Here is a 23,864-nt window from a genome sequence, read left to right as displayed (position 1 = left end):
TTTGGGTCTCGCCTGCCATGTTGTAGTTTAGACCCTACTTTACATCATCTGAGGTTTTGGGGTCTCGCCTGCCATGTTGTAGTTTAGACCCTACTTTACATCATCTGAGGTTTTGGGTCTCGCCTGCCATGTTGTAGTTTAGACCCTACTTTACATCATCTGAGGTTTTGGGGTCTCGCCTGCCATGTTGTAGTTTAGACCCTACTTTACATCATCTGAGGTTTTGGGGTCTCGCCTGCCATGTTGTAGTTTAGACCCTACTTTACATCATCTGAGGTTTTGGGTCTCGCCTGCCATGTTGTAGTTTAGACCCTACTTTACATCATCTGAGGTTTTGGGGTCTCGCCTGCCATGTTGTAGTTTAGACCCTACTTTACATCATCTGAGGTTTTGGGGTCTCGCCTGCCATGTTGTAGTTTAGACCCTACTTTACATCATCTGAGGTTTTGGGTCTCGCCTGCCATGTTGTAGTTTAGACCCTACTTTACATCATCTGAGGTTTTGGGGTCTCGCCTGCCATGTTGTACTTTAGACCCTACTTTACATCATCTGAGGTTTTGGGTCTCGCCTGCCATGTTGTAGTTTAGACCCTACTTTACATCATCTGAGGTTTTGGGGTCTCGCCTGCCATGTTGTAGTTTAGACCCTACTTTACATCATCTGAGGTTTTGGGTCTCGCCTGCCATGTTGTAGTTTAGACCCTACTTTACATCATCTGAGGTTTTGGGGTCTCGCCTGCCATGTTGTAGTTTAGACCCTACTTTACATCATCTGAGGTTTTGGGGTCTCGCCTGCCATGTTGTAGTTTAGACCCTACTTTACATCATCTGAGGTTTTGGGGTCTCGCCTGCCATGTTGTAGTTTAGACCCTACTTTACATCATCTGAGGTTTTGGGGTCTCGCCTGCAATGTTGTAGTTTAGACCCTACTTTACATCATCTGAGGTTTTGGGTCTCGCCTGCCATGTTGTAGTTTAGACCCTACTTTACATCATCTGAGGTTTTGGGTCTCGCCTGCCATGTTGTAGTTTAGACCCTACTTTACATCATCTGAGGTTTTGGGGTCTCGCCTGCCATGTTGTAGTTTAGACCCTACTTTACATCATCTGAGGTTTTGGGGTCTCGCCTACCATTGTAGTTTAGACCCTACTTTACATCATCTGAGGTTTTGGGGTCTCGCCTGCCATGTTGTAGTTTAGACCCTACTTTACATCATCTGAGGTTTTGGGTCTCGCCTACCATGTTGTAGTTTAGACCCTACTTTACATCATCTGAGGTTTTGGAGTCTCGCCTGCCATGTTGTAGTTTAGACCCTACTTTACATCATCTGAGGTTTTGGGGTCTCGCCTGCCATGTTGTAGTTTAGACCCTACTTTACATCATCTGAGGTTTTGGGGTCTCGCCTGCCATGTTGTAGTTTAGACCCTACTTTACATCATCTGAGGTTTTGGGTCTCGCCTGCCATGTTGTAGTTTAGACCCTACTTTACATCATCTGAGGTTTTGGGGTCTCGCCTGCCATGTTGTAGTTTAGACCCTACTTTACATCATCTGAGGTTTTGGGTCTCGCCTGCCATGTTGTAGTTTAGACCCTACTTTACATCATCTGAGGTTTTGGGTCTCGCCTGCCATGTTGTAGTTTAGACCCTACTTTACATCATCTGAGGTTTTGGGGTCTCGCCTGCCATGTTGTAGTTTAGACCCTACTTTACATCATCTGAGGTTTTGGGTCTCGCCTGCCATGTTGTAGTTTAGACCCTACTTTACATCATCTGAGGTTTTGGGTCTCGCCTGCCATGTTGTAGTTTAGACCCTACTTTACATCATCTGAGGTTTTGGAGTCTCGCCTGCCATGTTGTAGTTTAGACCCTACTTTACATCACCTGAGGTTTTTGAGTCTCGCCTGCCATCGGTTGAATACAGGGGTCATTTCAATTATACACATAGAATTCATAGAATGGACCCTTCAGACCAGTGGTGGAAAAAGTACCCAACTGTCAAACTGGAGTGAAAGTAAAGATTCCTTAATAGAAAATGACTCAAGTAAAAGTCAGAGTAAAATACTACTCGAGTAAAAGTCATTTAAAAATATATATATACTTAAGTATCAAATGTAAATGTAATCCCTAAAATATAATTTTAAGTATAAAAGTAAAAGTATAAATCATTTCACATTCCTTATATTAAGCATACCTGACCGCACCATGTTCTTGTTTTGTTATTTTACGGATAGCCAGGGACACTCCAACACTCAGGCGTCGTTTACAAACAATGTATTTGTAACGAGTACTTTTGGATGTCAAGGAAAAGTACTTAGGTAGTACTTTAAAGTATCTTTACTTAATAAGTACTTTGCACCTCTGCTTCAGACCACTGCAGTACATCTGTGATAAGGTGCGTCTCGGTGAGAGGTGTAGGAGTCAGGCGCAGGAGAGCAGGGATATCTGAGAAGCGTGTTTAATCATATAGTCCACCGATACAAAAATGGCACAGACGAAAATCCAAAAAACTACGCTCTCGATATTCAGAAACTCGTGCAAACGCACGGAGGAACAAACACAGTTCCGACACTTTACATATACGTGCGTAATAGTGAAAACAACAAACATCACATATAATCGAGCGCAAATACACACAAGCTTAATCCCGCACGAACTAAGGCAGGCAACAGGTGCCCTATTTCCACACAGAAATAAACGCAAATGAAACCAGGTGTGAAAAGGATCACAGACAAAACAAACAGAAAAGGAAAAAGGGACCCGTTGGCGGCTAGTAAACCGGCGACACCGACCGCCGAGCGCCGCCCGAACAGGGAGAGGAGTTACCTTCGGTAGAAGTCGTGACAACATCATTGAAATTGTAATGAAATTTACATTTTAACTTCTAATTACTACCACAAAGATGGCCGCCGGTCCGTCCAACCGTTGAATGTCAACTTAAATGGTCCTCTCTATTCTGTTTAATTTTTAGGATTTCCAACAGGTTTCTTATGGAGGGTTGACAGTATAATTTAAAACAACTGATATTCCCATTCAAGTTCAACATTCTCTGATGTGTGGACCTCCAACCATCTTTGTGGTTCAACTTGGAGGTCGAAATGTACATTTTATGACCATTTAGTACATTTTTCGACCAAAACATGACACCCATGAGAACAAGATTAGATTTGGAGCTCTACATCATTTTTTATTTTATTTTTAAATCTCACCAAGTTTACGTTTAATGGTGTAATGTTGTGAAAACTGACCTTGTGTTATTGAGGAATGTAGGGGGGGGGGGGTCTAGTCTAGATTAAACCTCATAGGAAGACAGTTTTATCATGTGGAGGTTTCATTCAGGCCTCTGTTTAACTAAATAATATGTTTGTCTTTGGCAGGAGAAAGACCAGACTCTCCCTCTGACAGCAGGAAGAGTCCTTCAGGGGAACCAGACCCAGAGACGCCCAAACCAGCCAAACGACATCACTGCTCCCACTGCGGAAAGAGTTTTACTAAGTTACGAAACCTAAAAGAGCATGAGAGGACACACACAGGAGAAAAGCCTTTCCAATGTCCCCAGTGTGGAAACAGTTTTAGTCAGTTAGGGAGCCTGAAAATACATAAGAGAATACACTCTGGAGAGAAGCCTTACCGCTGCTCCCACTGTGGAATTACTTTTACCTGGTTAGGAAGCCTGAAGTCACATGAGAGAATACACACAGGAGAAAAGTCCTACCACTGTTCCCACTGTGGAAAGAGTTTTAGGTGGTTAGAAGGCCTGACAAAGCATGAGAGGACACACACAGGAGAAAAGCCCTACCAATGCTCCCACTGTGGAAAGAGTTTTACTCAGTTGGGGAACCTGAAATCACATCAGAGGATACATACACAGGAGGAGAAGACATACCACTGCTCTCATTGTGGAAAGACATTTTCCCAGTCAGAGGACCTGAAATCACATCAGAGAATAGAGAGGCTGTGTTCTGACTTATGTTTTTGACTGAGAATTAGTGTTTTTGTTCATGCCAAATGAAATCGTATTGTTTATATGAAATCATAAAAAAAAAAAACTTTACTTTTGCTTTTGTTTTTTATCTGGAGACCTGATCATGTCTAAAATCAGATAAAATATTTTAAAATATGTATATTATTTTTCTTATGAGCCTCGATTGATTGGAGGCAAAATGTCAACCCTATGATGTTGTTCATTATATTATTTGCTAAATGTAAATTATTATATAAGTAAGTAGCCTTCTAGAACAGTTAATAGAAACAGGAGCCTTGTCTTGTATGATCCAGAACGTCTGTCTGACATTGTGAGAGTAATAAGGAAAATATTTTTAGTTTTCATTGTATTTCCATATCTTGACAGGCTATATATAATTTGACCGCATCAATGCATTTCTAACGATTACAATCTGTATAAAGTCCAGTAATTTGTTACATTAGAGGCACGTGTGAAAGGTAATCCATTGTGTAAATACTGTTAAAAGACTAAGAGATAATACATTTTGAAATGGAAGGAGAGATGTCTGATCTGCTCTGTTGGAACATTTTGCCACACTGCCATATACGACATCACACAACAGGTTGAAGTCAAAGAGGGGTTTCTTTGACATGATGTCATCAATGGGTTCCCAAATATGAGCAGAAGATGCTGCTGAATGTGTGGCCACGACTCACCACTCATTCAGTTCTGCAGAACAGCAGTGTGTTGCCTATACCCTTACAGGAGGAAGCTGTTGAGGGTGGATGGCTTATTGGGGAGTGTTGTCTACTCATTCAACGTATATTTACCTTCTTGCTAAAGCAACTTGAGTTATAATAGTCCTCTCTCTGTGTTCTTATTGGTTAATCTCTCTGTGTTCTTATTGGTTAATCTCTCTGTGTTCTTATTGGTTAATCTCTCTGTGTTCTTATTGGTTAATCTCTCTGTGTTCTTATTGGTTAATCTCTCTGTGTTCTTATTGGTTAATCTCTCTGTGTTCTTATTGGTTAATCTCTCTGTGTTCTTATTGGTTAAGCCACAACGGAGACAAATTAAAGCTGTACTCAAGTTGTACTCAAACTTTGACACGAGCACCTCTATTTCAGTCTCTGAAAAGTTTTATTTTTTCATTGCTTTTTTTGTTGTTGATTGTGTCATATTTCATGGTACGGTGTTGTATATTTCCCCCGTGGGCTTTATCAAAGGGATGATTTTGACCATATATGGTTAATTAGGGGCATTTCGAAATGCAAATAGCCAAGGTGGTGCAGTAGCACTGAAGCTCAGAACAATTTGTATTTTATTAATGGTTATCTCCTACCAGTGTGCTGTGACACTCGTAGGGTTGTTTGACAAATCACACCTTTTCTATGCCTACAAACATTCTAAATTCCATTCGAAAGTAGTATTTGGAATATATATATATATAATAGTTTCTACACAATATTGATACATGAGGCTCCAGGACTCTTCGCTGGCCACTCCAGAACAGAACACTCCAGAACAGAACACTCCAGAACAGAACACTCCAGAACAGAACACTCCAGATTTGATTTGAGTTTATGGTTGTTGTCCTGCTGGAAGACCTACAACCTACAACAGAGACACAGACGTCAATTCAATGTCTAGCAACTGGAACGAGCTGCAGAAAACAGTAAAACTGGACAGTTTTATATCTTCATTCAAAGACTCAATCATGGACACTCTTACTGACAGTTGAGGCTGCTTCGTGTGATGTATTGCTGTCTCTACCTTTGTGCTGTTGTCTGTGCCCAATAATGTTTGTACCATGTTTTGTGCTGCTACCATGTTGTGCTGCTGCCATGTTGTGTTGTCATGTGTTGCTGCCTTGCTATGTTGTTGTCTTAGGTCTCTTTATGTAGTGTGGTGTCTCTCTTGTCGTGATGTGTGTTTTATCCTATATTTTTATTCATTTTTAATCCCCCGTCCCCGCAGGAGGGCTTTTGCCTTCTGGTGGGCCTTCATTGTAAATAATATTTTTTTCTTAACTGACTTGCCTAGTTAAATAAAGGTTAAAAAACACACTCTATTCTATTATGATGGTGTTTTATATCCAACATGATGGTGTTTTATATCCAACATGATGGTGTTTTAATGTCCAACATGCTGGTGTTTTTAATGTCCAACATGATACAACATGACAACAGAACAACATGGTAGCAGCACAACATGACAACAACATGGTAGCAGCACAACATGACAACAACATGGTAGCAGCACAACATGACAACAACATGACAACAGCACAACATGACAACAACATGGTAGCAGCACAACATGGCAGAAGCACAACATGGCAGCAGCACAAAGCATTGTACAAACATTATTGGCCACAGACAACAGCACAAAGAGGAAGAAGGTAGAGAACAATACATCAGGCAAAGCAGCCACAACTGACATTATATTGTCAGGATTGGAGTTAAATCCTTAACCAGGTGTTAATTTATTAAAATTGTATTAATTAAGTAGACTCATATCAAACCAACAACCCTGGCGTTGCGTGCGCCATGCTTTATCAACTGAGCTACACGGAACTATTCTACCAGTATATATTCATAATGTACATGTTCACATGTAGCTACAGGTCTGCATAGACGAAAGTATTGGCTGTAAGAAGTCAGACAAAACATATTTGCTCATCTTTAAATATTTTTCTAAACTGCGTTACTCATTCCAGTCAGCTGACAGCGATATGCGTCTTCAGATGGTGACGTCATATCTAGTGGACTACACGACACCGGAAGCTGTTTCAACAACACGGATGCTGACTCATTCAACCACCTCCGTAGCCTGGTAGCCAACATACAACCGAAAACATTGAAGCTCTTTGGACCATTTTTGTGTATATTGATCTCGGTGTTTTTAACACACCTATCTACTATTTAACTTAAACGTAACTTGTTTGCTCAATTTACACATTTGTTGATTATACTGAACCTAAGCTAATCGTCAATGCTAGCTAGCCCACCATGAGCTCTCCAAGCTACTCTCCTCCTGCTAAAGAAGAGGTCTGCTGGACGGAGAAAGAGGGTCTGTGGCTGAACATTGTCGTGAAAGAAGAGGGGGAAGAGGAGGATGTTTCCGTAAAAGGAGAGGAAGAAGCTTTCAGAATGAAAGAGGAGGAAGAGGAGGCTATCAGTATCACGTTTAAAGAAGAGGAAGAACCTTTTGGAGTGGAAGAGGAGGCTATCTCAATAAAAGAGGAGGAGGAAGACGTTTGGAGAGATGAAGAGGGAGAGGAAGAGGAGACTGAAGATCTGATTAACACCAGTGAGTACTGTCTTAAAAACACAGCCAGAAACTCTGCAGTTGTTGAACTAATGTGTGGTTTTAAAGCCAAAGGGGCATTGCACTGAAATGTGCTCCTCACCAGAACCCCAAATATAAGCTCGTAAAGCTCCGTTGTGTGTAAACAATGCAAATGTAAACAAACACTGTATTTGACTCAAAACGTATTTAAAACGATCATTTTGATCTCATGGTCGGTCCATGCATCCACAGCTCTGTCTATGAATTAGAGTTGTTCCATTCCTTCAAACCCTCCGCTACTCTCCCCTATCTGTTCATTAGGACAGTGGAGACTGAATTAGAGTTGTTCCATTCCTTCAAGCCCTCAGCTACTCTCCCCTATCTGTTCATTAGGACAGTTGAGACTGAATTAGTTGTTCCATTCCTTCAAGCCCTCAGCTACTCTCCCCTATCTGTTCATTAGGACAGTTGAGACTGAATTAGTTGTTCCATTCCTTCAAGCCCTCAGCTACTCTCCCCTATCTGTTTATTAGGACAGTGGAGACTGAATTAGAGTTGTTCCATTCCTTCAAGCCCTCAGCTACTCTCCCCTATCTGTTCATTAGGACAGTGGAGACTGAATTAGAGTTGTTCCATTCCTTCAAGCTACTCTCCCCTATCTGTTCATTAGGACAGTGGAGACTGAATTAGTTGTTCCATTCCTTCATGCCCTCAGCTACTCTCCCCTATCTGTTCATTAGGACAGTGGAGACTGAATTAGAGTTGTTCCATTCCTTCAAGCTACTCTCCCCTATCTGTTCATGAGGACAGTGGAGATATACAACGTTTAAGTACCAAATCAAGTGTTATTGGTCACATACACATGGTTAGCAGACGTTAATGAAATGACATTTTATTTCTTCAGCCTCATGAGGTTGAAGAGACGCTGTTGCACCTTCTTCACTACACTGTCTGACCATTTCAGTTAGTCTGTGATGTGTACGCCGAGGAACTGAAAAGTTTCCGCCTTCTCCTCTACCCTCGGCTACACTCCCCTATCTGTTTATTAGGACACTGAAGCGTTTAATGACCAATAACAGGGGAGGTTCACATTTTTTTAGAGGTATGAGGGGTATGGCTCTACCTTTCTCACTCATTATTATTTATGATCCATTCATGATTATCCCTAATCGTGTTAGCATCCACATTAATATACAAGTGTTCAGAAACATATTCTATTCTTGTGTGACTCGTATGACACGATTACATTATTTACCGTTCATTTCTGTTGGGTACAACATCATCTGAAACGCAAAAACTGCAAATGCATCCAACATGTTTGTAGAGTCACAAGCTTGATATAGTTATTATGTTATAGGAATGTGAGACCAAATACTAAACTTATGACTACTTCAATACACATATAAGTGAATTTTGGCCAAATACTTATTACGCATTCAAATGTGAGAGACTAGATACATGAAGTCATTTTATTTCTAAATGGTAGAACAGATACCCTGAAAATACCCTCAAATAAAAGGTGACGTTCTGTGCTGTCTCATATGAAACATTTGATCTCATATCTAAAATTCTGGTATAGAGTCACTCTTCCCTGTCTGAATAAATACGTAGGGGAGTATATATCGTTTATTTAAGCAATTAGGCCCGTATACCACAGGTATGTCAAAACATTTATTTTTACTGCTCTAATTACCTTGGTAACCTGTTTATAATAGCAATAAGGCACCTCAGGGGTTAGGCCAATATACCACGGCTAAGGGCTGTACTTAGGTACAGTCCAACTCCCATATTACCTGGCCTCTTTACTAACCTGTAGGAGTTACCCTACCCAATCACAGGGATGGAACACTGGAAATTCCAACTGCTGCTACAGACGTAGGAAAAACAGCTGAGGCATTCCATGTCATTTCAGCAACTGATCTCTGAGGAAATGAAGCTAATTGATTAGCCCTTTTGATTTATAAGGATTCACATAATATTCTATATATATAGTGTTCAACATCCAATTAGGACCAAACTTCTTCCTACCTTTTGAGTAGACATTAGGAATCCAACAACCAGTATATATTTTTTCATAGACAGCTACTATCTATCTACTTAAATTTGGAATAAAAAGGTCCCACGGTTGCGTCAAGTGTTTTTTGGAGAGACAGAAAGGAGAGGGGGACCCTTGTCCTCCATTACTACTGTACTGCTAATATTCACAAGATAACCTTTTGGGTTTTTACATTAAAAAATAAATATATATTTCAGACAATGACGGCCTAGGAACATTCATAGAGGAGGAAGGACCGGTGTGTTCCTTTATGGAAAAGAACTCATGTCAAACACCATCCCTGGTCTCCTTAGTCTGTGCTCCACTACCATCCCTGGTCTCCTTAGTCTGTGCTCCACTACCATCCCTGGTCTCCTTAGTCTGTGCTCCACTACCATCCCTGGTCTCCTTAGTCTGTGCTCCACTACCATCCCTGGTCTCCTTAGTCTGTGCTCCACTACCATCCCTGGTCTCCTTAGTCTGTGCTCCACTACCATCCCTGGTCTCCTTAGTCTGTGCTCCACTACCATCCCTGGTCTCCTTAGTCTGTGCTCCACTACCATCCCTGGTCTCCTTAGTCTGTGGCCCTACCATCCCTGGTCTCCTTAGTCTGTGTGTTTTATTCTAAAATGTATCACAATACCCCATTATGCCAAAGCAAAAACAGGTTTAGATTTTTTGCAAATATATTGAAACTATTCCCCAGGATAACTAGTCTCAGAGTAATGTAAGATCCCAGGATAACTCGTCTCAGAGTAATGTACGATCCCAGGATAACTAGTCTCAGAGTAATGTAAGATCCCAGGATAACTAGTCTCAGAGTAATGTAAGATCCCAGCATAACTAGTCTCAGAGTAATGTAAGATCCCAGGATAACTAGTCTCAGAGTAATGTAAGAACCCAGGATAACTAGTCTCAGAGTAATGTAAGATCCCAGGATAACTAGTCTCAGAGTAATGTAAGATGCTTGGAAAAAGAAGCTGAAAAGAATAACAGAACGGCACCATTAGAACTAAAATGTGTAGCCTGGATGTCAGACCCCCAACCCTCCAAACTGTAAATAAATAATAAAATGTGTCTCCTGGATGTCAGACCCCCAACCCTCCAAACTGAATAAACAATACAATGTGTCGCCTGGATGTCAGACCCCCAACCCTCCAAACTGTAAATAAATAATCAAATGTGTCTCCTTGGCAACATTAGAACCTCGGCACGTTTACTGTGTACTGGGTCGAGACAAAGGAATGATGTAAACAAATAATCCAAAATATTTTTGTCAATGAGACAGTATATTAACAAAGGAATGACCGAACCCCCTTTGGTGACTGAATGCTTGTAAGAAACTAGATGATCAAAACATTAGATCACATCAAATAAGCCTGAGTGGTTTCACCTCCTCCCAGACTATACTGGATACTACAGTTATAACTATACATAGTTATACAGGATACTACAGTTATACAGGATACTACAGTTATAACTATACATAGTTATACAGGATACTACAGTTATAACTATACACAGTTATACAGGATACTACAGTTATACAGGATACTACAGTTATAACTATACATAGTTATACAGGATACTACAGTTATACAGGATACTACAGCTATACAGGATACTACAGTTATACAGGATACTACAGTTATACAGGATACTACAGTTATACAGGATACTACAGTTATAACTATACATAGTTATACAGGATACTACAGTTATACAGGATACTACAGTTATACAGGATACTACAGTTATACAGAATACTACAGTTATACAGGATACTACAGTTATAACTATACATAGTTATACAGGATACTACAGTTATACAGGATACTACAGCTATACAGGATACTACAGTTATAACTATACATAGTTATACAGGATACTACAGTTATACAGGATACTACAGTTATACAGGATACTACAGTTATAGAGGATACTACAGTTATAGAGGATACTACAGTTATACAGGATACTACCGTTATACAGGATACTACAGTTATACAGGATACTACAGTTATACAGGATACTACAGTTATAACTATACATGGTTATACAGGATACTACAGTTATACAGGATACTACAGTTATAACTATACACAGTTATACAGGATACTACAGTTATACAGGATACTACAGTTATAACTATACACAGTTATACAGGATACTACAGTTATACTGGATACTACAGTTATACTGGATACTACAGCTATACAGGATACTACAGTTATACAGGATACTACAGTTTTAACTATACATAGTTATACAGGATACTACAGTTATACAGGATACTACAGTTATACAGGATACTACAGTTATACAGGATACTACCGTTATACAGGATACTACAGTTATACAGGATACTACAGTTATACAGGATACTACAGTTATAACTATACATGGTTATACAGGATACTACAGTTATACAGGATACTACAGTTATAACTATACACAGTTATACAGGATACTACAGTTATACAGGATACTACAGTTATAACTATACACAGTTATACAGGATACTACAGTTATACTGGATACTACAGTTATACTGGATACTACAGCTATACAGGATACTACAGTTATACAGGATACTACAGTTTTAACTATACATAGTTATACAGGATACTACAGTTATACAGGATACTACAGTTATAACTATACATAGGTATACAGGATACTACAGTTATACAGGATACTACAGTTATACAGGATACTACAGTTATAACTATACATAGTTATACAGGATACTACAGTTATACAGGATACTACAGTTATAGAGGATACTACAGTTATACAGGATACTACAGTTATACAGGATACTACAGTTATACAGGATACTACAGTTATAACTATACACAGTTATACAGGATACTACAGTTATACAGGATACTACAGTTATAACTATACATAGTTATACAGGATACTACAGTTATACAGGATACTACAGTTATAACTATACATAGTTATACAGGATACTACAGTTATACAGGATACTACAGTTATACTGGATACTACAGTTATAACTATACATAGTTATTCCAAAGGTGGGCTACTTACTATCCACTGTTTGCAAGCCACCGTTGCTGATCTATTTTATTTATTTATTTCACCTTTATTTAACCAGGTAGGCAAGTTGAGAACAAGTTCTCATTTACAATTGCGACCTGGCCAAGATAAAGCAAAGCAGTTCGACACATTGTCACGTTCCTGACCTGTTTTCTGTTGTTTTGTATGTGTTTGATGGTCAGGGCGTGAGTTTTGGGTGGGCAGTCTATGTTTTCTGTTTCTATGTTGGTTTTGGGTTGCCTGGTATGGCTCTCAATTAGAGGCAGGTGTTTGATGTTTCCTCTGATTGAGAGTCATATTAAGGTAGGTTGTTCTCACTGTTTGTTTGTGGGTGATTGTCTCCTGTGTCAGTGTCTGTATGTTACGCCACACGGGACTGTTCCGGTTTTTGTTTGTTTGTTCGTTCGTTTTATGTAGTCTGTTTCCTGGTTCATGCGTTCTTCACGTTGTATGTAAGTTCGGGTCCAGGTCTGTCTACATCGTTTATTTGTTTTGTAGTTTATCAAGTGTATTTCGTTTCGTCTTCGTCTTGTTTAATAAATCATTATGTCACATAACCACGCTGCATTTTGGTCGAATCACTACTCCTCCTCTTCGTATGAAGAGGAGGAGGAAGCCCGTTACACACATACAAAAACACAGAGTTACACATGGAGTGTAACAAACATACAGTCAATAATACAGTAGAAAAATAAGTCTATATACAATGTGAGCAAATGAGGTAAATGCAAAAAAAGTCCATGGTGGCAAAGTAAATACAATATAGCAAGTAAAACACTGGAATGGTAGATTTGCAGTGGAAGAATGTGCAAAGTAGAAATACTGGGGTGCAAAGGAGCAAAATAAATAAATAAATACAGTAGGGGAAGAGGTAGTTGTTTGGGCTAAATTAAAGATGGGCTATGTACAGGTGCAGTAATCTGTGAGCTCCTCTGACAGCTGGTGCTTAAAGCTAGTGGGGGAGATAAGTGTTTCCAGTTTCAGAGATTTTTGTAGTTCGTTCCAGTCATTGGCAGCAGAGAAGTATGCTCCAGGAAGTATATCTCACTGGTCATCCCCAAAGCCAACACCTACTTTGGCCGCCTTTCCTTCCAGTTCTCTGCTGCCAATGACTGGAACGAATTGCAAAAATCGCTGAAGTTGGAGACTTATATCTCCCTCACTAGCTTTAAGAATCAACTATCTGAGCAGCTTACCGATCACTGCAGCTGTACACAGCCCATCTGTAAGTAGCCCATCCAATGCTGACCTCATCCCCATGTTTTTATTTACTTTTTTTGCTCACACCAGTATTTATATATTATATATGTTATATATGTTACAGTCACATATATTCTACTTGCACATCATCATCTGCACATCTATCACTCCAGTGTTAATATGCTAAATTGTAATTACTTTGCTACTACGGCCTATTTATTGCCTTATTGCCTTTATTGCCTCTGTACTCCATTTGCACACACTGTATATAGATATTTCTATTGTGTTATTGTACTTTTGTTTATCCCAACTCTGTTGTTTTTGTGGCACTGCTGTGCTTTATCTTGGCCAGGTTGCATTTGTTAATGAGAGCTTGTTCTCAGCTGGTTAAATAAAGGTGAGAAAGAAAATGTATGAATTGTTCATGACGTCCTCCAGTGATTAAAAAAAAAAAAAATAAACGTTTCCTGTTGAAAGTTATATATAAATACAGTAAAGTATAAACACACTAAAGGGAAACAAATAAATGTTTTGAGCAAAATAGTGTTTTTTTAGACAACTGCAAACTAGAAGGAGTGAGTGATGTCATAGTAAGGCCTTCAAGGGCTTGATGGGAAGTCGTGATGTCATCCAATAGGAGACTGATCTTCATGTGAATATTCATTATTCTTTTTTAAATCCTTCCTGTTCTGTCAAGTTGGTTGTTGATCATTGCTAGAAAGCCATTTTCAAGTCTTTCCATAGACTTTCAAGATGATTTAAGTCCAAACTGTAACTAGGCCACTCAGGAACATTCAATGTCATCTTGGTTTCCTCCTCCAGTGTAGATTTGGCCTTGTGGTTTAGGTTATTGTCCTGTTCCTACAGTTTTTTGTATTCAGATCTCTGAAATGCACTCTACCTACGTAACATTTAGTTTCCTTATATTACGGTGGGAAAACAGTTTTCATGGGCACAGAAATTCTAAATAATTTCAGAGTTTGCTAAATCCAATGGTTCTAACCGAAAGTCCCCTTAACTTTATTGACAACACCCAAATGGATACTGTCATTAATGTGGTTCTTCAATAATTACACATAATTCTTAATACTGTAGCTGTTTAGTTAGTCACATGTTCATCGATCATCAGCTGATCCAGGATATCATTTTCAGAATGACAGTCACATGACAAACATCACCACATGCAACAACAACCAAAGTGCTTCTTCATTCATTACTCTGGTAAAGACAGTTATGCCGTGCTCCACGTTGGATCCAACATCCCTAACAAATTGATGCTTATAATTTTATTGTCTGATTGATTTACAGTAGGTTCTCGTTAGTCTGTTTGGACACAGAGATACTTAGCTCATAATGTGTAGAGAACTGTTCCTTGATGGATAGGCTATTGTACAACACACAGAGCTATTTTCCTTTTATTTGTTGTTAGGTGAAGTAATGGGTCCTACAGTAGGTCTATGTTATTGTTAGGTGAAGTTATGGGTCCTACAATAGGTCTATGTTGTTGTTGTTAGGTGAAGTTATGGGTTCTACAGTAGGTCTATGTTGTTGTTAGGTGAAGTTATGGGTTCTACAGTAGGTCTATGTTAGGTGAAGTTATGGGTCCTACAGTAGGTCTATGTTGTTGTTAGGTGAAGTTATGGGTCCTACAGTAGGTCTATGTTTGGTGAAGTTATGGGTCCTACAGTAGGTCTGTGTTATTGTTAGGTAATGTTTTGGGTCCTACAGTAGGTCTATATTTGGTGAAGTTATGGGTCCTACATTAGGTCTATGTTATTGTTAGGTAATGTTATGGGTCCTACAGTAGGTCTATGTTGTTGTTATGTGAAGTTATGGGTCCTACAGTAGGTCTGTGTTGTTGTTATGGGTCCTAGAGTACACTATGTATGTCATGCAATAACAACCAAAGTGCTTCTTCGTTCATTACAGGTATATTTGTTGTTAGGTGAAGTTATGGGCCAATTTGGCAAATAGTGTACAAACCCTCATTGTCAGGTTGATGGAAAAGCTAGACAAAGAGCATTTTACTGGTTGAAGTGTTTTTTAAATACAAAGCGGTTGATTTGCGATGATGACATAAACATTATATTAAGCAGGACATTCAAACGAGCCTTACAATTATAATCCAAAGTAGTGTGAAATGTACTCATAAGCAACCTGGAAATGGAGGCTACTCCCATGAGTTTTCCCCCATTCACATTCAGAATACATTGTGAAAAACTAAAAGCTTTGCTCACCATTTTTGCTCCAGGCAGATATACTACATCCATAACTAGTGGTTTCCTCATTAGCAGATATACTACATCCATAACTAGTGGTTTCCTCATTACCAGATATACTACATCCATAACTAGTGGTTTCCTCATTACTAGATATACTACATCCATAACTAGTGGTTTCCTCATTACCAGATATACTACATCCATAACTAGTGGTTTCCTCATTACCAGATATACTACATCCATAACTAGTGGTTTCCTCATTAGCAGATATAATACATCCATAACTAGTGGTTTCCTCATTACCAGATATACTACATCCATAACTAGTGGTTTCCTCATTACCAGATATACTACATCCATAACTAGTGGTTTCCTCATTAGAAGATATACTACATCCATAACTAGTGGTTTCCTCATTACCAGATATACTACATCCATAAATAGCGGTTTCCTCATTACCAGATATACTACATCCATAACTAGTGGTTTCCTCATTACCAGATATACTACATCCATAACTAGTGGTTTCCTCATTACCAGATATACTACATCCATAAATAGCGGTTTCCTCATTACCAGATATACTACATCCATAACTAGTGGTTTCCTCATTACCAGATATACTACATCCATAACTAGTGGTTTCCTCATTACCAGATATACTACATCCATAACTAGTGGTGTCCTCATTACCAGATATACTACATCCATAACTAGTGGTTTCCTCATTACCAGATATACTACATCCATAACTAGTGGTTTCCTCATTACCAGATATACTACATCCATAACTAGCGGTTTCCTCATTAGCAGGGAGGAGTTTCTACAACCAAATTGCATTTGCATCGACCTCGTGCCGCAATTGTATTAAACACAGAAAGGGGCCTATATTGGAGACCAAAAGTCGTCTGGCACACTGCTTAGAGTTTCAACAACATGAATAACTTATTTCTAGCCTACAATCATCGATGTTACTACTAATGTGAAAAGAAGACAAAATATGACTGTTCTTGCTCATTTTAAGACAAATGTCAAATAATCATTACATTCATTACAGACGTCAATTGTTGTACAACTTCATGGTTACGCTGTTGGCATCACTTTTTACAGTGGATTTCCGCTGTTGTGGGCCTTTAACCATCTGTCTGACTTTGTTGTTCACACAGGAGAGAGACGGGACTACCGTGGGTCCTCTGGGGAGCCTCAACAACCTCATGATGCTGACAAGGCAGAGAAGAGTCTCTCCACATCAGAACACCTCAAGAAACACCATCAGAGATCCACAGGGAAGAAACCTCACTGCTCTGACGGTGGGAAGAGATTCACCTCCTCAGCAGGCATTAAAATTCATCAGAGAATCCACACAGTAGAGAAACCTTATAGCTGTACTCAATGTGGGAAGAGTTTTAGTCATTCAACCAGCCTGATATCACACCAGAGAACACACACAGGAGAGAAATCTTATATCTGTAGCTGTGGTATATGTGGGAAGAGTTTTACTCGGCTAAGCACCCTGATATCACACCAGAGAACACACACAGGAGAGAAACGAGAGAAACCGTATAGCTGTGATGAATGTGGGAAGAGTTTTTATACATCTTGCCATCTTATTGTACACCAAAGAACACACACAGGAGAGAAACCGTATAGTTGTACTCAGTGTGGGAAGAGTTTTTTTACATCTAGCAATCTGAAGAGGCACCAGAGAACACACACAGGAGAGAAACCTTTTAGCTGTACTCAATGTGGGAAGAGTTTTACTCAGCTAAGCAACCTGATATCACACCAGAGAACACACACAATAGATAAACCATATAGCTGTCATGAATGTGAGATGAGTTTTATTAGCCTAAGCAGCCTGATGTCACACCAGAGAACACACACAGGAGAGAAACTTTATAGCTGTACTCAATGTGGGAAGAGTTTTAATACATCCAGCATTCTGACTAGACACCAGAGAACACACACAGGAGAGAAACCGTATAGCTGTGATCAATGTGGGAAGAGTTTTGCTTCATCTGGCCAGCTGACTTCACACCAGATAACACACACAAGAGAGAAACGTTATAGCTGTGATCAATGTGGGAAGAGTTTTGTTCAATCTGGCAATCTAAAAGTACACCAGAGAATACACACAGGAGAGAAATCGTATAGCTGTAATCAATGTGACAAGAGATACTCTAATAAAAGATCTCTGATCAAACATCAGAAAATACATGAAGGAGTTGTTTCATGATATCAATGAAATAATGTCACAATGTAGAATGTTTTAACATTGTAGTAGGAGTATTTTAATGATGTCACAATGTAGAATGTTTTAACATTGTAGTAGGAGTATTTTAATGATGTCACAATGTAGAACCCTAAATGTTTGTCCCCTGTTCTATTGATTTCAACATGATATGGATATTAGCCTCAGGGGGAAAATCCAGGCTCTGAATTGGAAGAGTACTATTTATGTGATTTAACAAAAAGTGACTAACACAAAAAGAGCTGTGTTACACTTACCACGTTGGTGACCCACTTGAATCAAAATGCAACACCTCAAAATGTAGCGAGCTGTTTTCTACAAATTGTCCTCTAACCAGGGATGTACACGTTATTCCCAGATTCCGTGTGGTTTTTGAGCTGTTAGTTTTAACAGGAAGTGCAACCTCATCTCCCTCCTCTCGCACAATTGATTTCAACATGATATCGATGAGTGATGACAAATAAGTGATGCGTTCCTTTGTTTTGCGACCCCTAAATTTAAATGCATCACTCCAAAATGTAGCTGACTGTCTTCTGCAGGTTGTCCTCTAACCAGTGAGGTAAAATATATCTCCCATTTCCATGTGTTTTGTTTAGTTGTTCGTTTCAACATCACGTACATCTGGATTTCCCCCCTAATCGATATCAGTGATTTATACATATTACTTTATGTTCTATATTATACATACATTCTATATTATACATACAATGTGGTCCCGTGTGGCTCAGTTGGTAGAGCATGGCGCTTGCAACGCCAGGGTTGTGGGTTCATTCCCCACGGGGGGACCAGGATGAATATGTATGAACTTTCCAATTTGTAAGTCGCTCTGGATGAGAGCGTCTGCTAAATGACTTAAATGTAATGTAAATGTAAATACAATACATATGAACAAACATTTGGTTTTGATATTTCATATTTACAATTCATGTAACATTCAGTAATCATAATGATTTATTATTTTTCAATTGACAATTTTCGGGTATAATTATATTGACCCTTCTTTTAGAATATCAGGGTTCATGTTCAGCCAACCCAAATGTACTAGAGCATGACATTGGGGACTGGGTCTTCCTGTCTTTAAGTTTGGTGTGGGTTTTTCTTTAGTTTTCCTCTTCTTGGGCAGATTTAGTGGGTCTCATGGTGGGTGTCTTTTAGGTCCCAGTTGTTGTTACTAGTCAACTTTCAGTGGACACTGAGAGCAAAACTGCAACATTATGTTATAATACTTTTATTGCATCAAATGGTTGTTTTATGCAACAGAATAGAGGGTTCTTAGAACTATTGTGTCTGTGTGTTCTACTGAGGATGGGCCTCTGGGAGAAAACACTGACAGGAGATTTACAATGTCTTTTGGGTGATATAACCTAAAGAGACCACATTCCAGAGCATGAGTTAGTGTTTCTGTTCTATATGGTACCAGGGAGAGATGACCCCAGGGCCAGACCCTGGTCTCTACACAAAGAGTACTGTTTTTACAGCAGATACTGTGCTGAGAATTATAGGTATCTTTCATACAAATCTTAACCTTGTGACCCGTTCTATACATCTGTTGTTCGTTATGTAGGTTGAAAGGGGTGTATCTTGGCTATAAAAGACCTTTGTAGTTTTGTCCTGTGGGTCGACCAGCCATCATTATCGTAGAGCACTCAATTGATTCACTTTATATGTGTACGTTGTATTTACCTGCTCCCTTATTAATAAGTGAATAAAGATTTAGTCTAAGAATAACTCTGACTTGTGTGGTAAGTTTCTCTCCTCATTTGATATTAAAGAAGTTAACCACCACATTTGGCGATGGGGATGTGAATCTTCACTTGGTGACCGCTTCTGATGACCTGGCTCCTGACGACCTGGGTAAATGACCTGGCTCCTGACGACCTTGGTAAATGACCTGGCTCCTGACGACCTTGGTAAATGACCTGGCTCCTGACGACCTGGGTAAATTACCTGGCTCCTGACGACCTGGGTAAATGACCTGGCTCCTGACGACCTGGGTAAATGCCCTCAAACCTAGTTTTTAAAAAAAGAGGTGAGCGAAACATGCAAAGTGTAGTTTATATAAAGGTCTAGTAAGCTCTGAGTGTGTATTCCTGTGTGAGCGGGGCACCTTGGAGGTGTAGACAGGGCCGAGTCAGTGGAGGATGATCTGAGAGTCAGTCGACTCTCACACTCTCTCTCTTGATTCATTTCTGAGAAGATCTGAAAAGATCATTTGTACACATTTGTATGCTAATAGATTTCAGTTTTATTGACTGCTATGTAGGTTAAATGTTCACTTCAAATGCAGCTGTCCTACAACATATCTGTACCTTCTTCTTGATCCCAATTGCATTGTGTCCATGTTCTGTCCTATAAGAATTTCAAAGGAAGAGAAAATGTGTCAAGCAATTAAATATATATATTAAATAAATATTGAAAGATAAATGGCATTGACATACAATGTAATGTAAAATAGAAGAACATATTGGAGAAAGCACTAGCCAATACAGTACTGCCATACAGTAACAGTACTGCCATACAGGCCTAATATCACATTTCAAGATATCTTTGTTCACAAATTGTTCAATATTTTATCATTATACAAAAGAGGTAGTCTGGACACTGTATTAATACCATTATGCATTTGAATCCCATCTACAGCTACCATCTAAGATATTAATTTCCCTCCACAAGGGGGCGTACATGTAACGTTTCCAAAATGGGATAGTATTGTACATGTAACGTTTCCAAAATGGGTTAGTATTGTCCATGTAACGTTTCCAAAATGGGATAGTATTGTCCATGTAACGTTATGCCCCCTTGTGAGTTAATAGTATTGCATGCTGTAGCAGGCTATATAAAGAGGAAGACCTCCATTGACGATTCAGTTCGTTGTAACATCTCGTCTGGACAGGTCACCGTCCTTAGTTAGTTAGTTAATTCTTGCAACTATAGGGGGTGCTGTTCCGCATTAGCATATTTTGGTCTCCAAATTAAACGGCCTATTGCTCAATTCTTGATCGTACAATATGCATATCCTTACTAATATTGGATAGAAAACACTGTCTAGTTTCTAAAACCGTTTGAATTATGTCTGTGGGTGACCCAGAACTCCCTCTACAGCAAAAATCCTGACATGACTTGCGAAGGTCTGAGAATTATCCTCTGATCTGGGTTCAGTTTTAAAGCCTGTGTATATCCTATGGCTGGAATTGAACTGCATCCGCCTTCCCCTGGATGTCAGTAACCAATGAGAAGTGGAATGGTCTGTCTGCGTAGCTGTCCGAGGTTATAAAGCCGGATGGAACGAGAGTACCTTTCTTTGTCTCGTTCGTCATGGCGCCTGGCAAGAAGTCAGGATGAAATTTTGGAACGCTCAGTTATCGACCAGAGATGTATCCGTCTGTAATTTAATTAAATATAGGTGTTAGAAACATCCTAACGATGTTATTTGAAACCGATTTATATCAGTTTATGCGAGTATAGTGCTATTTTTCTGAATTTCCTTTGTATCTAGTTTGAGGATTTGGACATGTGTGTGCGACATAGCTAATGGTAGCAGCTAGTTCCAAAGGTGAAGAGGACGTTTTACAACAAAGCAACTATTCTTTTGAAGAAAAGACACATTGCCCAAGATACTGATGGAAGCTCGTCCAAAAGTAGGAACTATTTATGATGTTATTATGTATTTATGTGGAAAAATGTCATAGTGTTTGCGCGCCACTTTTGCAGGCACTGGTCTGGCTGCAACGCACACTATATGTCTAGTAACGTTAATTTTAAAAATCTAACATAGCGATTGCATTAAGAACTAATTTATCTTTCGATTGTTGTCCAACTTATATTTTTTAGTCAAGTTTATGAATAGTATTTTTATAAGAATAGGCGCTAATCCAAAATGGCGCCGGCCAGAATACATGCAATGTTTGTAGTGATTACATAGTATAACCACGATTTGTGCTGCTAAATATGCACATTTTCGAACAAAAGCTATATGCATTGTGTAATATGATGTTACAGGTCTGTCATCTGATGAAGTATATCAAGGTTAGTCAAATTATATATCTTTTGTTGGGTTGTTACGATCGCTAACATTTACAGCTGGTAAATGCGGTTGTGATTCTGGCTATTGTGGTACGCTCATATAATGCTATATTGTGTTTTCGCTGTAAAACACTTAGAAAATCTGAAATATTCTCTGGATTCACAAGATCTGTGTCTTTCGATTGCTGTAGGCTGTCTATTTTTCTGAAGTGTTTTAGGATGATTCTTTTGGTAATTGACGTCCGTCTCAGTAATTATTCCGGCTGCTTCCAACGCTATTTCAGATTGCAGCTGCAATGTAGAACTGTGATTTCTACCTGAAATATGCACTTTTTTCTAACAAAAACTATCCTATACCATGAATATGTTATCAGACTGTCATCTGAAGAGGTTTTTTCTTGGTTAGTGGCTATCAATATCTTAGTTTAGCCGAATTGGTGATAGCACCTGAAGTAGTAAGAAACTGATGGAGTTAGAAAAGTGGTGTATTTTGCTAACGTGTTTAGCTAATAGATTTACATATTTTGTCTTCCCTGTAAAACATTTTAAAAATCTGAAATGGTGGCTTTATTCACAAGATCTGTATCTTTCATCTGGTGTCTTGGACTTGTGATTTAATGATATTTAGATGCTACTATCTACTTGTGAAGCTATGCTAGCTATGCTAATCAGTGTGTGGGGGGGTGGGGGGTGATCCCGGACCCGGGGTAGAGGCTCGTTAGAGGTTTAACGTTAGCTAGTTCATTATCACAAAAGTGAGAACTGCTCTAGATTGGAAACTTACGTTAATGAGTGTAAAGCCATGTTGGCTTTATGGAAACGATATACAATATATGGGAAAGAATATAGTTGAGGGAAATAATCCAAACCTAGTTGTGCCTAGTTAGGACATAACGTTAGCTAGCTAGATAACGGTACTGTACTGTAGCTCATACAACGCCGACGGTCAAACCCGGCTTTCTAATATTTACGTTAATTAACAATAGTAACGTTATGGAAGGTATTCACAGAAAACCATCATTGTCTTCGTTATTCATTATTAGTATGTTATATTATTATATAAATTATTTCGAGACATATTCAGAGCCAAACATCAACCCAACTTAAACGTTTTAACTTGTTGTCGCATCCAAACTTGTCACCATCGTTTTCAGTTGTAATTGCGAAGTTCCCGGAAGAAGTCCAGCAACAACGGAGGTTCCTCGATGAACCCACCTTCTAACAAGTTCTTTGAAGAACCTTTTGGGGCTGTTTTTCATTGACCAAGAACCCTACGGTTCTTAGGGGATCTGAGAACAACTCCAGTTGAACCCTTCATTTTTAGAGTTGTAGTCGGCTCTATTTACTCTCAGATTCAAAACATGATGATTAGCATCAACGATCAAGTCAGCTGCTGCTGCTCCAATACAGTATGAGGTGAGATGGTGAACTGATGTTGAACTGGGCAGTCAGCTGCTGCTGCTCCAATACAGTATGAGGTGAGACGGGGAACTGATGTTGAACCGGGCAGTCAGCTGCTGCTGCTCCAATACAGTATGAGGTGAGACGGGGAACTGATGTTGAACTGGGCAGTCAGTCATTCATTCTGTACTATGAATCTATCAAATAAAATAAAAATGTATCTTAGAGGGAAATGCTTATTTCCAAGTTAGAGGTCAATGTGGAGACTATATACAGGGTGTTACGGTACAGAGTCAATGTGGAGGCTATATACAGGGTGTTACGGTACAGAGTCAATGTGGAGACTGTATACAGGGAGTACCGGTATAGAGTCAATGTGGAGACAATATACAGGGGGTACCGGTACAGAGTCAATGTGGAGACTATATA

The 23,864-nt window shown here is 39.3% G+C and overlaps 5 protein-coding genes across 8 annotated transcripts in view; 1 reads left to right on the top strand and 4 right to left on the bottom strand.

The window, feature by feature from the left end:
- The window catches only part of LOC139549743 (gastrula zinc finger protein XlCGF17.1-like), a 627,316-nt gene that overhangs the window by 304,593 nt on the left and 298,859 nt on the right, over window positions 1–23,864 (bottom strand). The window lies entirely within an intron of this gene.
- Window positions 1–23,864, bottom strand: part of LOC139548119 (zinc finger protein ZFP2-like) — a 408,144-nt gene that overhangs the window by 216,285 nt on the left and 167,995 nt on the right. The window lies entirely within an intron of this gene.
- LOC139548854 (zinc finger protein 180-like) overlaps window positions 1–23,864 on the bottom strand; it is a 300,106-nt gene that overhangs the window by 205,353 nt on the left and 70,889 nt on the right. The gene's annotated exons all lie outside the window — the stretch shown is intronic.
- The window catches only part of LOC139550153 (chemotaxis regulatory protein ChePep-like), a 214,713-nt gene that overhangs the window by 138,994 nt on the left and 51,855 nt on the right, over window positions 1–23,864 (bottom strand). The gene's annotated exons all lie outside the window — the stretch shown is intronic.
- LOC139548097 (zinc finger protein ZFP2-like) overlaps window positions 6,729–23,864 on the top strand; it is a 210,398-nt gene continuing 193,262 nt past the window's right edge. The window contains exons 1-2 of one of the 3 annotated variants that reach the window (XM_071357488.1): window positions 6,729–7,255; window positions 16,927–19,739. In XM_071357488.1, coding sequence (XP_071213589.1) covers window positions 6,955–7,255; window positions 16,927–17,996 — 1,371 coding nt within the window. In that variant the 5' untranslated portion in view covers window positions 6,729–6,954 and the 3' untranslated portion in view covers window positions 17,997–19,739. Of the gene's footprint in view, window positions 7,256–16,926; window positions 19,740–23,864 lie in introns of those variants that run through there. The other 2 variants (XM_071357479.1, XR_011669635.1) reach the window with 2 other exon arrangements.

This window comes from Salvelinus alpinus, chromosome 2 (genome assembly GCF_045679555.1).
Source record: "Salvelinus alpinus chromosome 2, SLU_Salpinus.1, whole genome shotgun sequence".
NCBI classification, from domain to species: Eukaryota; Metazoa; Chordata; class Actinopteri; order Salmoniformes; family Salmonidae; genus Salvelinus; species Salvelinus alpinus.
Note: the sequence above shows the minus strand (reverse complement) of the source record. Positions and strands in the feature narration are given on the sequence as shown.